General features: G+C 33.9%; 1 protein-coding gene across 1 annotated transcript; it reads left to right on the top strand.

The window, feature by feature from the left end:
* The first annotated feature begins 7,902 nt into the window (after positions 1–7,902).
* LOC149798099 (uncharacterized) lies at positions 7,903–12,618 on the top strand. Its single transcript, XM_089960536.1, has 7 exons — positions 7,903–7,978; positions 8,121–8,199; positions 8,996–9,161; positions 9,920–10,023; positions 10,533–10,658; positions 11,421–11,696; positions 12,298–12,618. Exons 2-7 carry the CDS (start codon positions 8,142–8,144, stop codon positions 12,342–12,344), a joined length of 777 nt encoding a protein of 258 aa, XP_089816662.1. The 5' UTR covers positions 7,903–7,978; positions 8,121–8,141; the 3' UTR covers positions 12,345–12,618.
* The last annotated feature ends 4,972 nt before the right edge of the window (positions 12,619–17,590 follow it).

Below are 17,590 nucleotides of genomic sequence, written 5' to 3'. Positions count from 1 at the left end.
TTGGGGTCAATGTACTATATTCGTGATAAAAAATAATTTACTAATGAACACACGTCTCCCGTTTCATCACGTGTAGACGAGATTTAGACACCAGGCGGCGATCTGGTGAAGGACCAACTTTCTCTCGGTAATGAACCTCTGTATCGTGTCGCCTCCAGGGAATTAATCACTTCATAAATCAAAGGGAAACAATGCGTTATTATATCTATGTTATTACACCAGTAGCCATGCCACTGTTCGTTGGAGGCATGCAAAGAGTTTCATTTACATTCCGATATATTTCAAAAGTATGTATCTTTTTTGAACAGCATTACTCATGATACAAGAGTCGGATTCTCAATGAGCGATTGTAGATTGGAACAAAATAACATAAATTCTGCATTGTCCCCTCTTAGAAGTTCCCACCCACCTCAAAGCAATTTTTGAATGAGGTTTTGAATATTATTCATGTTCCATGTACTTTTGGAATTCTATTAAGGAATGTTTCCTGAGGCTTGACTTTTTTAAAAATCCTATTTTGTTTTTGTTAACTAAGTGCAGGTTTTTGTATTTTAGTATTTGTATTATTAAACCTTTTTTAAATTTCATTCTACAGGGTAAAAGATAATAAGACTTACATTACGTCTGGTGGCAAGATTAATATTGGCAATAATTTGATGGAAACAAAGAATTACCGTGGATCATATAAAATTGATTTTCCATCTGCACCACGCCACATCGACTAAAAGATCTAGTGCCAATTATTTGAAGCGGTTTCGATTGGAAGTAGACCTTTAAATGATTCAACAGCATGTATTAAGCTACAGTTACTGAGAGAGAGAGAGAGAGAGAGAGAGAGAGAGAGAGAGAGAGAGAGAGAGAGAGATTTGGATTTTTAACGTAGCTTTAAAAAAAATTCAGTCATATCGTTACGATATCTGCATTGTGGCAGTTTATAATAATGCCGCAGACGTGTAGCATGATTTCCCACCCAGTCACATTATTCTGACACCTGGCCGACCAGTCCTAACACTAACCTCTTAATGCTGAGCGCCTAGCGGTGCTACAGTTAGTACCATTTTTGTAAGTCTTTGGTGTGACTCGGCCGGGGTTCGAATCCGCGACCTCCCGCATCCGAGGCGGACGCTCTAACCACCCTGCCACCGGAGCGGTCTGAGAGAGAGAAAGAGCATAGCGAGAGAAAGAGAGAAAGAGAGAGAGAGAGAGAGAGAGGGGTGGGTGGGTGGGTGGGTGGGGTTGCTGGTCTTTCCACCTGTAAGTTGTACCCATAAACATTCTGTAAATATTTGCAGGACAAACTTGGCTTTAAATATGAGCAATTAGTTGTATCCCAAAACTCGCGAGTGTGAATGGAAACAATGGAAACAAAAGAAAGACGTTTCCACACGGAGAACTCGATCTGGGCCAAAACTGTTATCTTTGATCAGAGAACTTTAAGGTATGTCCACAATACAGAAGTGTGTGTTCTATAAAGGTGCTGTTGCAGACCTTCAGATTGGACTAAAGAAGACCTCTGTAGAGAGAACGACTGTTTTGCACAGCTTAATGTTTACATTTATCGGCATGAATTTCTTACAAAACAGTCTTTAATAACAAGGCTTTTGATTGATGCGAACTACCTATAAAATTGACGATAGGTTAACAGTTATCTAATTATCACATGGTTCGCTTCCGTCCAGTCTCGTGTAGTAAGACCTTATCAAACTATTGACCTTGACCAGTACGATCTTCTTACAATACAATCCTTAAATAAAAGACTTGATTGACGCTAACCAGCTATACAAATGTCGATACATTAATCAATTATCACACAGTTCCTTTCCATCCAAGCTCGTGTATTGATGACTAATCAGGCAAACGACTGCCGAAAATAAATATCAGAACCTCTTTTTTTTCAGATTGATGTGTCTCGCCCAATACATGAACCTGCATAAAGCCCTGTTACATTTTTCCTTTTAAAAATAATAATGATAGTGCATACCAGTAGCACAATTCAGATTAAATGGGCTGTGTATCTAATTTATTGTTTCCAGTCGAAGAAAGAAAGCCAAGAAGGATATTGTTTTGAAAGATTAACTAGCTTGCTAGTGTATTTGAACATATTATAATTGAAGAATACAAAGTAGATATGTTCTATTACAAAGTCCGTTCCGTTCTATAAATCAAAACCAGGAGAAGGAAAATAATATTAAGCTCTATACCATCATCTTTAAATATAATTTTATTGTCATTTTATTAGTGTTTTCTATGCATTACACATCTATCTTGCTAACCAGGAATAAATTAAAATAAATTAAAAATAATATTATTGTACTATTTTAGTTTGAAACACTATTTATATGGAAAAATTACAAATATGAGAGGTGGGGTCGATGAAAATAGGAATAAAACAATAAACCAATATGAAGCCATTTGTATTGTCCAAATTAATATCGAACACAGGGGTGTGTTGATTGCCGATTGGTCTAAGGTGTGTTGATTGCCGAGTCGTCTAAGGAACTCACGTTTACAGATCACTCACACATTTAACCTCTGTCTAGTCTCGGCTTGACCAACGCGTTTATGTGTCGTTGTTGTTGTTGTTGTAGGGTTTAACGTCATTTTTCAGCACAAGATAGGCTATACATGACGGCCAGTATAAATGATGGAGGAAGAACCCAGGAAAACCCCGGGAAGAACCACCTACACACGAGAAGCTACTATAGCTCACATAGCCACATTGGCCGAACCCGAGACTCAAACCCACGCAGACAGAGGTGAGATGGCAATGATCCGTAACAGTGAGCGCTTTAGACGACCTGGCCACTCGGGGCCCCGCGTGTATGTGAGAAAACTTGCCAGTATCTTTTCTTGGAATGGTGCTTCTTTCCGGGTTCTTCCTCCACCAAATATACTGATACTGATTGCCATGTATAGATTTTTTCATTTGATTTTTCAGTAGATTTAGTTCATGTGATAAAAATGTCGTAAAACCCCACGAAAAACCTCGTCAGCCTCTGAGACAAGCTCTTGCAGGGCGCTTACATGTAATATAACCCTAATGTATGGTTAATTAAACGGTTACACTTTCTTGGAATCTTTGTTGACTCCCATGCACCGTGAAAGAAATTAAACACAATCGTTGCTTTCATCAAAGTTATTAGCGGGACTAATGTTATGTGTATTTGATTTAATTATATCTGATTTATTATATATTTATTTCAATTTAATTGTTTGCCAGTTTTAATTTGTTTTATTTTTCATTACATGATATTGTAATGTAAATTTATTCACTAGAGATGATACTATTTTTAGAAAATAGTTTGACCGTGAATGTTAGTTTATAAACACCAGGTGTTGATCTAAATCATGATCTTGTTTCAGAATTTGTAGAAACCTTCGTAAACAAGTTCTATTTTATTTTAAACTAATTGGTTGTTTCCAATGTCATGATGGAACTTTGTCTTTAAGATATAAACATTTTTTTTTATTTCTTAGAGTAAATATGATTGGTTTTCGTCAGGTCACTGGGTAAACGTGATCTGTAACAAGTATTTGCTTTTATAAACTTCCAGAAGATGATCACGTGACCCTTGTTTACGTTTTAGAAAGCCCATATTACCCATGTTTTGGAGAATTAATCTCAGTAAAAGCTGGGCAGTTAAACTGTTATATGTTGTGCTGTTAGGAGTTATTTCAAATTACTTGGATTCAAAGGGATTAATTCTGTTATTTTTCTGGAAAATACGTGTACTCATGTAATATTGTGGAACAAGAACATTTTTTTAAAATAAAAATTTATTCAGCTATCAGAAACCGGAGTGATAATTCTTGTTTCTACAAGGAACTGTAGACTTCACCACTACAGATTGCAGCATACGTCATCGTCTTCCATCTTGGATTCTTCGCCGGGATTCGAACGTAAATTTAGAAGAACATTTTGTTATTAAGACTTCTAAAATTTTATTCTTGGATTATTCTTGGATTATTTTTCGATTTGATTCATATAAACCGTAAGTTCATATTTTGTCAGTTTTACAGAATTTTTCCAATGAAATAAATTAATGTATTTTTAAAAGCTTACTGTTTTCACTCTTTCTTATGTTACTGTTTGTTCGAGCCTATGCAAGTGACATAAGACTAATAACAATTACACGCTTTTGGTGACATCATGACAATACTCTCATTATACATTTTGTGTTAATTGTTTATTTTTTTAATTATGCGCTAAATGACCCCAAAAGAGTTTTCGTTCGACAAACAAGTTTAATTTGCTTTCAATTAGCAAAAAGCACACATCCCTGGCTACAATTTTTAATTTGATGTATTTTGTATTTGTTTGTTTTACGCTTTGCGATTCGCGAACTATTTCAATTCAGAATGGAACTTTAATGAGTACTTAAAAATTGAAATTAAGATAGCTTTTTTTAACATTAATTGGACAATTTTTAGATTCTATACTGATGATTTGGGTCCTTGTTTGGTCTCAGTTGATGAATATATACGTCACTGTTGCTGGTGAGTCCATTGCTTAATAATAATAAAAATTCCTTGCATTTGATGTCATTGTAGCCTTAGGAATATTATTAGTTATCGTGGTACTAGTAGTATTAGTTATCGTGGTACTAGTAGTATTAGTTATCGTGGTACTAGTAGTATTAGTTATAGTGGTACTAGTAGTATTAGTTATAGTGGTACTAGTAGTATTAGTTATCGTGGTACTAGTAGCATTAGTTATCGTGGTACTAGTAGTATTAGTTATAGTGGTACTAGTAGTACTAGTTATAGTGGTACTAGTGGTATTAGTTATAGTGGTACTAGTAGTATTAGTTATCGTGGTACTAGTAGCATTAGTTATCGTGGTACTAGTAGTATTAGTTATAGTGGTACTAGTAGTACTAGTTATAGTGGTACTAGTAGTATTAGTTATCGTGGTACTAGTAGTATTAGTTATCGTGGTACTAGTAGTATTAGTTATAGTGGTACTAGTAGTACTAGTTATAGTGGTACTAGTAGTATTAGTTATCGTGGTACTAGTAGTACTAGTTATCGTGGTACTAGTAGCTATATCAGTAGCTGTAGTACTGCTGTTACCAGCGGAATTGGTAGTAGTAGTAGTAATAACAATAATGACGACGACACTGATTATTTCATTTCAATCGCATTATTTGTGCTTCTCAGCAAAATAATAATAATAATAATAATAATAATAATACAGCCCCATCCTCAACCTTCCTGGTCAGTGAGCTGCAGATATCTAAAACGTCTAGCCTTTCTTGATGGGAAAAACAATGTGTAAAAAATACACTACTTTTGTGTGATACAAAGTAACCTCTAATTGGGGTTGACCTCCCTTGAAGGTATGAATAATAATAATAATAATAATAATAATAATAATAATAATAATAATAAGAAGAAGAAGAAGAAGAAGAAGAAGAAGAAGAAAAAGAAGTCAATGATTTTATTTATTTCATTATCCCTTGTTTGCTTATTTGTTTCAATACTCATTTGTATTCATCCAAACTGTTTTTTTAATATATTTTCAGATGTATGGATTAGCAAAATCTGAAAATTATTTTTCATTAAACAGGAAGTGAACTTTATGTTGCCTACTTCGACGCGTTTTAAAACGGCGATTCGTTTATTGATTGCAGCCGTTACGATACCGTATAAGCCACTTGAAATCGTATTATTTTTAACTTTAAACATAGTTAGAATGTGTCTCGACAGAGATTGTTTAAATGCCACGAATGAGGTCAAAGTACTATTTCTGTTATCAAAATCATTTAACAATAAACGCAGTCATCCGGTTTTATCACGTGTAGACCATATTTAGAAACTAGATGGGTGGAAGGACCAATTTTCTCCCCGTGAACAAAAGCAATGAACCTCTGTAGTGTGCCCCCTCCTGCAGCTAGGAATTTAAAAAATAATCACTTATAAATCAAATGAAAACAATACATTATTTTATCAGTAGCCATGTCGTAGGAGGCCTACACAAAAAATCGTTTATATTCAATTACATTTCCATGTCATGCGATATCAATATGACTCACGAGTAGAGGGTCCGATGAACAGTTGAACCAAGGCAGATTTGTCCTTAAAATATAAAGACTTTCTGCATTTGTCCCTCTTAGGGCAGTCACCCACAAATAGATTATCTAAATGGGAGCATGAACATTATTCAATTTCCATGTAAATTTGCAGTTCATTTCTTGTGCTGATTGGATAATATCCAATTGAAATTTTGAATTTTACTTTGGTTAACTATGTGCAATGGATTGGTTGTACAATTGTACTTTTTCAGTTACACACATCGGAGTCAAATGTAATCCAACTTGCATTTCGTCGGATATTGGCAAACATTTTAGGGAGAAAATAAAACCTGATTGCCATGGATCATAAACAATTGTTGTTACATTTGCATCACCTCATGTCTACAGAGAACTCTATTAGCAAATATTTGATGCCATCTCCATCCCGAGAGAGAGAGAGAGAAAGAGAGAGAGAGAGAGAGAGAGAGAGAGAGAGATGTATTTCCAACTTTAAACTGTACACCCAAGTAATGCTGTACATATTTGTAGGACAAATTGGACTTCGTTCTGAGGAACTAATTTTATTCCAATTATCGCGATAGTGAACATAAAATGTACAATTGGAAGAAGTTTCCAAACAAATAACTATTTGCTCGTCAGAGGCCAAGGCTGCATATGCTCTGAAACAGAGAACCTTAAGATATGTCCACATTACACAAGTGAATGCTTTATAAAGGTGGCATTGCAGACATTAAGATTGGACAAAAAAGACTTCTGTAGAGAGACCGATTGTTTTGCTCAGCTTAATGTTTACCTTGGTCGGTATGAATTTCTTACAATACAGTCTTTAAATAACAATGCTTTTGATAGATGCTAACCACCTATAAAATTGCCGATTGGTCATCTAATTATTAAACGGATCGCTTCCGTCCAGTCTCGTGTATTAAGGCCTGATTAAAATATTGACCTTGACCAGTATGAGATCTTACAGTATTATCTTTAAATAACAGTTTCCATCCAATCTCGTGTATTGTTGCTTGATCAAGCAGAAGACTGCGGAGAATGATTCTCAGGACAGTTTGAATTAAGATTCGTGTGTTTCACATGGACAGGAAGTTTCGTAAAGCCGTGTTACATTTTGTGTTCTTCTTTCAACAAAATATAATTTAAACGAAGCTCATATTAAGTAATGCTAAATGGTCAGCAGTCGTTTCGTCTAGTTTATTGTTTCCAGATGAAGAAAGAAACAAAGCGGAAACGTGATCAAAGAAACGAGGCTAAATTTATCGGGTAAACGTTTCCGAATTAGACGAAATATTCATATCAGAAGCCACCGTGTGACTTTATGATTCAGTTTGTATTAACTTACTGTTTAATTAAACTGTTCATTAAAAAATAAACTGCCTTTCTGAGAATCAAACTCAGGTGAAGGAAAATTAAACTAAGATCTATGTCCTGGTTTTTAAATATTATATTATTTATCATTTTGTGATTGAAGTGTTTTCTCGTTAGTGAAAATCTTGTATTGTCCACAGTAATACTAACACAAGGGACAAACTTTTGCAGGGCGCGTACATGTAATTGAACATTAATATATGGTTAATACACGGTTACAGGGCCGTTACATTTAATTGAACCCTAGTGTATGGTTAATACACGGTTACAGGGTAGTTTCTGGGCATTATACACGCTCTTTGATTCTTTGTTGACTCCCTTGTACCGTGAAAGAATTAAACACAATGATTGCTTTCATCAAGCTTGTTAGCTGGAGTTAGAACAATGACACTCTTTTGATGGCGATCGTGACAATGCTCGCTTTGTAAATTTTGTGTTAAATATTAATTCTTTATTTGTGCGCTAAGTGACCCTAAAAGTAGTTCTTGCACGTCAAAACCAGTTTATTTGCCTTTTATGAGCAAAGGGCGCACTTCCTTGACTATATTTGCTAAACCGATGTTTCTCTGGCACGAAAACTTTGTTCCGTTTACTTACTACATGTCGGTTACTGTTTTGTTTCAGAATCAAACTTTAATTCGGGTTTAAAATTTGAAACTGATGGTTTCTTTTTTTCACGGATTTAAAATTTTAAACGGTTTCTTTTTATAGAATTACAGGACACTTGGTAGAATGCTGATACGGGTCCTAATTCTGTTTCTGCTAATGAATATATATGGAACTGGCGCCGGTAAGTACAGTCTTCAATAATAATTTTCTTTTCGTCATTTGTGTTGCTACAGTCGTAGTAATATTAATAATAATAGTTATATTTGTAGCAGGAGTAATACTAATAATAATAATAATAATAACACTACTACTACTGTTCATGATATTATTATTGTCATTATTATTATTATTGTTGTTGTTGTTGTTATTATTATTATTATTATTATTATTATTATTATTCACGATGATGACGACTATGATGATTTCAGTTCATGTTACCAAATTAGTAGTTCACTATTTCTGTTCCTTCGGATGATACTACTGCTACTACTACAAAACAATAATAATAATAGTAGTAATAATACCACTACTACTACTATTACTACTACTACTACTACTACTACTACTACTACTACTACTAATAATAATAATAATAATAACAATAATAACAATAATAATTTGCCTTCCCAATCTTCTGTATTCATCTAAACCACCGGCCCCCCAACGACACCCGGAATTTGTAAAAAAATTAATAATGCATTTTTTTTTCTTCACAGCCAGCAAATTTTGATAAAAATTCGATTGTCACATCTTTTACTTCTTGTTTAAAACAGTTCAACTAGCTACCTTTTATGTGAGCCGCTTTCGTTGTATGAAAAGGTTTCAGTTATGCGGCCGTTGGGCCAATGGCCATCGTGGTGATTTTAGTCTGAGACCCTGATCTAAACCAGCTTTCCTTTTCTTATCTTTGTATCTTGTTATGATTTGTTTATTTACTCGCTTTTTAAATGAAAAAAATTATTCCATCATTTTTCTAGCTTGTTTTTTCCCCACTGGTCTCGTCGGAATGTGGTCAAGCTCGGACGGTGGTCAGTTGGTCATCACAACGGATGAAGTTAATGATTATCGGATCAATCTGACGGTCATGCTGAATGTCATTTCATTTAAATGTCACGACCTTTACCAGGGAAAATACATTCTCAAGTAAGTGATTAAAACACGCAATAATGCATGGAGCGTTCCGTTCAAACGTACATAAGTTCTAGATTTTATTCATCCAAAAGAGCCGTGAATGTGACACAATGAAGCAACGGCAAATGCGTAGTGGATGGGAGCATTTATCTGTGTATTATAGTAAAGTCAACAATATTAAAGTATGTAATTTGGTATTCAATTATGCAAAATTAACATTATTACCAGAAACATGTATATTGCAAGTGTAGTCAATTAAATATAGACATATATACATATGTATTCGTTCTTATTGCAGCAATTTAATACATCATTTCCATGTCTCTCATTTAGTTACAAATAGGTCAATATCGCACCTCCACTGGAAGGCAGTAAACTATTTTTTGCTTTGGAAGAATAGGTCAAATTTTGCGTTAAATGCAAAAAAGTTAAATTTGGATTTGTGAATGTGAACGATGGTACTTTACAATGCAGGATTAGTAGTCTCGGAAGATTCTAATTTCTCTTCAAAAACTGGTATAGTCCTTCATCAGCAGGTGTGTGTGAAACTGCTTCACTGCAAGCGATCATGACAGGAATTGCTTTCAAGGTTAAGATTTGTATTTACATTAGTAATCCATTCTGTCTAATATATTCACCTTCCTGGAATACCCCATAAGCATATTTTAACCGAACCTTCGTATTCTCGTTTCTTCTTTCTCTTTGGACTTATTTCCTTCTTAATTATCAGCTTGCCTCTTCGCGTACATTGTATCATTTTTTCCTTCCAGATCAAGTTCGACGTTTTTATTTAACACATTTGAGTTTGATGCTTACCTGTGTGTTGAATTCTACAAAGTATCTAACGCAAAATTCACCTATCAGCTGGCATCTGGTGAGTTCAAATTACTATCTTAATGTTTTTGGGTTTTAACCTTTTAAGTTCTAACAAAACGAATACATTGATAATTTAGCAAAAATGCACACAGTATTTCTGCCTTTTGGAACATTGGCTGTATTTTTGTAAATTTTTGCCTCTAATTTGATATCTATACAAATCAATTATTTTAACCCAGCATTTGGAACAAAACTACCTTTTACGTAAATCATAAGATATTGTCAAATTCTTAAAAAAATAAATACTGTCTTCTTAAATGGTCTTACATGTGTGACATTAGAAAGCTTTTAATACAATACATGATTCTGATGGTCAAAGATATTAAATATATCAAGAAAAGAAAATAATGGTGACAAAGACATATGTAACAAGGCCATATAGATAATCACTAATCTATTACACGCAAGGTGGAAAGCAAATGTAATAGGTTCTTGAGTCATCCTAAAAAAGGGTGTTAATGTCTTTGTTTCAAAGTTTTAATGTAAATGTTTTTGTTTTGAGGTTAGTTGTGGATCCAAGTCTAAATGAACGGGTGGTTACAAGGTTTGCAGGGAACACCCCAGTTCTTGCCGATATCTGCAACAGACCTGAGCCCTACGAGGAGGAAACCCTCATTACGCTGGACAAGATAGGTAAGTTGCTAGAAGTCAACCTTTGTTGTTAATACACTTTTCTTCAAGCTACGGTGTCTGCCACCACTGTGTTGCTGCTCATGTATTGCTTCTACTATCAGCTGCTCCAAACATCATCTAACAAAAAACACACTGCTTACTATTGTTGTCGATTCCTCAATGCCTCAGTTCAATTGCAAAACGTTATGTATTCTCTATGGAGAGAGAGAGAGAGAGAGAGAAAGGGACAGACTGACGGACAGACAGACAGAGACAGAGAGTACAATTTTTTTTTTACATTGTTTCAACTTAAACATGTGGGCAAGACACGAAGAGTAACAACTACAACTTGATGCATGGTTTAGAGTAATTGTACAGTCTGTTGATTGCATATTATTATCTGAGATAAGATGAGATTATTATTTGAGATAAGCTGAGATTATTATCTGACATAAGCTGAGATTATTATCTGAGATAAGCTGAGACTATTATTTGAGATAAGCTGAGATTATTGTATGAGATAAGCTATTGAAAAGGGCTTTGCTTTAGCTGTTTGTGACGGACGAGGTCCAAGACTGATAAGTATGAAAACATGCTGTCAACAACAATAACACTAAGTGCTCCATTGATAGTAAATTTCTGCTGAAAAGCACGTGTATTGGTTATTTTATAACTCGTCATAATCTAGATGTAAATAGTTTATCAAGTCTTTTAATGTAGATTTTCATGCCCTAAAGTTTTCAAATAAGCCATATAAAGACCGACTGAGATCTTTACTTTCAGAGACGAACGATTCACAGATTACAGTTTTCCAAACACCAGTATCAAGTGCTCAGACAACTGGACCAACTGTGCAGCTCTATTTCGAAGGCAACACACATAAGGGCCAGGATGAATATGCAACTCTGATTGCTGGGGTTGTTGGAGGCGTATTGGTCATTGGAGCACTTGCCGTCATGGCGGCTTTTTGTTACTGTCGCCAGAAATCTCCTCTGAAGTCAAAATCATCGAGATACATGATAAATTTCACAAGTTCAACATCAGTCTTCCAAAAAGAACGTAAGTATTATAAATTTTCAATGAAGATCGGAAATAATCAATATAAAATAAATTTAAAACAAACCATATATATATATATATATATATATATATATATATATATATATATATATATATATATATATATGTGTGTGTGTGTGTGTGTGTGTGTGTGTGTGTGTGTGTGTGTGCGATTGTAATATTGTGACTTTGTGAGATATATCCTTCAAAGTCGTGTGTATTTTACTTATGCATTTCACGTCAATCTTCAGTCATACTTGTAACATAGTACATAATAGAATTTGAATAATTATCAATACTTTTGAAAATAACGGTTAAATATTAAGCTCAAAGTCAAATGCCCTTCAGATTTGTTACATTCAGTTGATTTGGTTGTAAATATTAAGGCAGAATATTAATTAAAATATAGGCGTATACAATTTTACTTCGATACAATATTAACAAAAATATTATTGAATTCATTAACTATCATGCTTTCTTAAATATTTAGACAGATTTTTGAGGAGACTCATTTATCTTTCTACATAATCCTTGTCGTAGAAATACATTTATGGGGGGGGGGGGAATAAGATAAACTTGTCTGACTTCTTTTTCCTTACAGATACAGAACCCAGCAACGAGGAAGAGGAAAAGAAAGTAATGCAGTAAAATACACTATGACGTGTAATTGGATAATGTTTCCAGATTCATTATATGATGTTTCTTGTGAAACAAGGAAACACAAAGCTTGTGTAATCTGAAAATGTACATGCGTTTCTTTGAACCGAAAGAAAAAACAATATGGGATATATATTTGCGTAAGATAGTAGTATCACTGCATGGTGCTGCGATAGCTGGTTTTCTACAAATTTAGAACCATGTCGTTTGTAAAATATCAATACACACCTCTTTCATTTGAATAAAAAAAAAATAATTATCGATATCATCAGCCTCCAATTGTTTTTATAAACGTCTTTGAACAACAATTTACTCTCCAAAGATCTGTTATCAAAATTGAACATTTAATTTAATAAACTTGACCTGTATAACAATAATAAATAAAGGAAGAAAAATAATATTAATTCAAAACAGTTTAAAAGTACCAGCGTGTTTCATGTTAAGGTTATGTAGTCGTTTGTATAACACATTTTGCCAGGAAACAGATTTATGTCTAATGTGTTTCATGCTAAGGTTATGTAGTCGTTTGTATAACACATTTTGCCGGGAAACAGATTTATGTCTAATGTGTTTCATGCTAAGGTTATGTAGTCGTTTGTATAACACATTTTGCCAGGAAACAGATTTACGTCTAATGTGTTTTATGCTAAGGTAATGTAGTCGTTTGTAGAACACATTTTGCCAGGAAACAGATTTGTCTAACGTGTTTTATGATAAGGTTATGTAGTCGTTTTTATAACACATTTTGCCAGGAAACAGATTTATGTCTAATGTGTTTCATGTTAAGGTTATGTAGTCGTTTGTATAACACATTTTGCCGGGAAACATATTTACGTCTAATGTGTTTTATGCTAAGGTAATGTAGTCGTTTGTATAACACATTTTGCCGGGAAACAGATTTATGTCTAATGTGTTTCATGTTAAGGTCATGTACTCGTTTGTGTAACACATTTTGCCAGGAAACAGATTTGTCTAACGTGTTTTATGATAAGGTTATGTAGTCGTTTGTATAACACATTTTGCCAGGAAACAGATTTATGTCTAATGTGTTTTATGCTAAGGTAATGTAGTCGTTTGTATAACACATTTTGCCGGGAAACATATTTATGTCTAATGTGTTTTATGCTAAGGTTATGTAGTCGTCTGTATAACACATTTTGCCGGGAAACATATTTATGTCTAATGTGTTTTATGCTAAGGTTATGTAGTCGTCTGTATAACACATTTTGCCGGGAAACAGATTTACGTCTAATGTGTTTTATGATAAGGTTATGTAGTCGTTTGTGTAGCACATTTTGCCAGGAAACAAGATTACGGCTATTGGACATCCATACGACATTTATGTAGAATATATAATATCGACCGTGGATGTTTTATCAAATGTCATGCCTTACATTTATAGTGTAGTTACTTCATACACATACTCTTTTACCATGGTGTCCCTTTATCTTATTTACCTTCTCTTCCTAATTCTTTCTCTTCTTTCCATCCTCTTTTTTTCTTCTGCTCCACACATGTATGGTGAAGTTATTCACTTCAAACATTGTGCCTATTTGCTGTCTTCTTACTGTCTGAACATGTATTTTAATTGCTTCATCTTCTTTATCGTCTTCATTTTATTCTTCTTATTCCTCCTTTTCTACTCATTCTTTCCCTTTTGTAAGCCGAATGAAGAAAAACATATATTCTGTTGTGTTATCTCACTAGCTAGTTTGCGAAGATATGAAGATAATGAAGATATGCTCGAAAACTTGCAGTATGATTGGGATAGGTGTGTGATGCACACTAGTTGGAAAAAGGGGAGTCTTTGACTCAGAAAAGGTGTGTGGATCATGTTTGCAAAAGATTTCCAGTTCGTTTTTCGGTCATAATACGGTCTGCAAAGGCATCACACGTACATGTACATTTACAACAGTGTTAAATTTTTTACAAAAGGCACATTATAAAAATACCAAGAATATGTGTGTGTTGGCCATTTCATGTACAAGTCAGTGAAATCTATATTTTTAAAGAAAAGTACAAAGAAACTTTGTATCAAATAGCAAAGCGTAACATTTTTCCCGAATCATTAATGAGATAAAAGTAACAGGAGTGAAATAAAAAGAATACAACATTGTATCGGATGACTGAAAAAGTTGCCGTGCTTTCCTTTCTTTGGCAGAAATAATTAACTTAACAGCATGTATGTATGTATGTATGTATGTATGTATGTATGTATGCATGTATGTATGCAAAAATAAAGATCGACACATAGCCAATGAAATGTTGCGATACAATTATTATATTTCAGTCTTTTTTCATACCGAAAAACAAGAAAACTTTATTTCAAAAGAAAAAAATTACCATTTTGATGATTTTCTGTTAATTTACAATTATAATGAATAAAACAGTAAACATACATAAGAACATTTGCTTTAGACACGTATAAACAGCTCTCGTACATTTTTGCGAGTACTGGATTTAACAAATGTTACATTGTTTATTCTTGAGTTCTCATTGTAAAATAAAAACGACGATTCTATCCTCCATGGGTACGAGGAAGTTTTGCCCATCTTCATCAGAATTTAATGTTTCTGCCAAAATCCTGAAATAATCATATCCTTGGAAACAGACAGAATGCATTATATAACTTTCTATGAAATGTATTACATTCAGAAAATGTGTTAATATATTTATTGAAATAATGCGTGCTTTAAAAGTTCCATTTACATAAGTAAAACATTCTAACAGTTAAATCATGGCATATAATTATCTTTGTTTCATATTTTGGTGCTCGTCATTTTTAATAATAAAGGGTTATATTTCACGCACATGTTTCAAACCCATCTAAGTCGGTCAATTCTAGTTTTTCCTTCTTTCCCTCATCCTCTTCTTTCAAGACCCAGTTCCACAGACTCGCCAAGGACGATCCTCTGGAATAGAAAACCCGTCCCTTACGTGGTTGCAATTCCAACTGGTACGTATAATGATGCTTTGGTGGCGGCTGAAGATGCATTTCGACAAATGGTCCAGTCTTGATAGGTTTCCTTCCGGTGAAGTTATTCTGGAGTGGGCGTTGGGTCAGTTGAAGCGGAAGTTGGCTACTCGAAACGATGTTGCCAATTTTCGGTACAGTTTTTCGAAGGTGAGGCTTCTTCAGTTTTGACTTCCTTTGAGGACATTTCAGTTTTGTAACTAGGCGATAACATTTTGTGATGGAAATGACCAGAGCCAGAAGAACAAGGAATGCTGATGAAATCAAGACGGCTAGAAGAATGGTGGCATCAAATACAACAGACTCTTTGGTTCCTGATAGTGGAAGGGTTACTGTGATGGAAGTAAAACGTTTTGATTCACGTGTATGTATCAGCAGCAGGTGGTCTTATAAAACGTAGTTATTTATAAAGAGAATACACCAATTTAAATAACTGTTTGACTGTCGCGACAAAATGATAAAGCATACATCAAAATAAAGGAGTAGAAAAAAGCTTTTAGTGTGTGTCTATATCTGCAATTAATTTTATCTGCTTTATTACGAAGTTGGGTATACATAACTGACTCTCTGTCACCGTATGATTAATACAGGTAAATTTTAAAACCACAAAGGCCTAAAATACACCGTAATATCTTTAATAAAACTAGTCAATAATTTGATGACGATTTCAACGTAATTCATTCTGACAGTGGGCTTGATGGTTATTTAGATTTATTTTTAAAGATTTGACAAAAAAAAATGTAACACTTTAAATGCAGTACAATGATTGCACTGACAAGCTATTATCATCATCATTTTCATAGTCATCGTCATTTTCATAGTCATCATTATTATTAGAAAGACGAATATGGAACCTGTGGCTCCACACTTATCGTGATAATGAATAATTATTATTGACTTCGCTGTGTTTTCTTATGCTAAAGTGAATATCAAATAATGACAACAAATGATTAAATGCGATATACTTACCACACTATCTACTTACCATAAGATATCACACGATATACCTACTACTTATAACACGATATACTTACCACACTATGTACTTACCAAATTAAATATTTACTACACGATATGCTTACTGCTAATAAGATATACTTACCACATGATATACTTACCAGTTACCACACGATATACTTACCACACGAAACTGAAAAAAGAAGAGTCAAATTAGTATTGTTAATAATTTTGATAAGATAAAGAAAATGATCTCAAACTATCGGAATCTATATATTTAACTAATGCAAAGAAATATATTTGAAATATATGTTAGATTTTTTAAAAAGTGTTCCTTATCTAACATATTTCATTAAAACAAAGATAAATACAACATTGAAAATTAAAAATATATTGCGCTAAAATATTGTATTATGAAAATTTGACAGGAGGCGGCAGTTATTAACCTTTCATAATATATATATATATATATATATATATATATATATATATATATATATATATATATATATATATATATATATATATATATATATATATATATATATATATATATATATATATATATATATATAGACAAGTCACTGTATGTTTGTGTGTATGTATACTGTTTTATAGCCTGGGGTGAGGTGGTTCCGGAAACTCTGGACCCCCCCCCTTCCGGGCTTGATATTAGAAACTATTACTGGTAAACTTAACTGTAGTCGGAGAAATTGTGTGTATGTGTCTGTGTGTGCGCACGAACATGCGCGCGTGGAGGTAGACTTACGTGATAAATTATCATACACGGCAATGACCCCAGGGGATGCGACTGCTGTGGTATTCTGGTCCACAGCACAAATTCCGGGCCTTTTGGTGGCATTCATGGTGCCCTTGATCCTCTTATATGCCTAGAAATTAAAGTCAGTTGTTGTTATGGAGTGAAAGGATTGCATAAACGGAACAGACAATTGACTGATATGAATTTGTACAAAGCGTTGGAGTATGATTCAACATGGAAATATGACAAGAACATTGAAAATGTCAACAGTAAAATGCTTGTAAATCGGCATGTAACTCTCCACCACCACCAGAAAATCCAAGGAAAAAACAAGGTCCGTGGAACCCTGCAGGCAGGAAGATTTTACATCCAGGTATGTCTGTAGTTTTTGGTAATGGTCATCCAAAAAACCTATCGCAGTTGTTAGACCAATCACGTGACATCCTATGGCCACACATTACTTCTTACTGTCTGGACACACGGGATTATCTCATGAAAAGTAAATTCAGAGATGCTTTGCCATCGAACACATTGCTTTATTGCTTG

Source organism: Sinohyriopsis cumingii, chromosome 6, assembly GCF_028554795.1.
Source record: "Sinohyriopsis cumingii isolate HCF-2022 chromosome 6, ASM2855479v2, whole genome shotgun sequence".
In the NCBI taxonomy this organism is placed as follows: domain Eukaryota; kingdom Metazoa; phylum Mollusca; class Bivalvia; order Unionida; family Unionidae; genus Sinohyriopsis; species Sinohyriopsis cumingii.
Note: the sequence above shows the minus strand (reverse complement) of the source record. Positions and strands in the feature narration are given on the sequence as shown.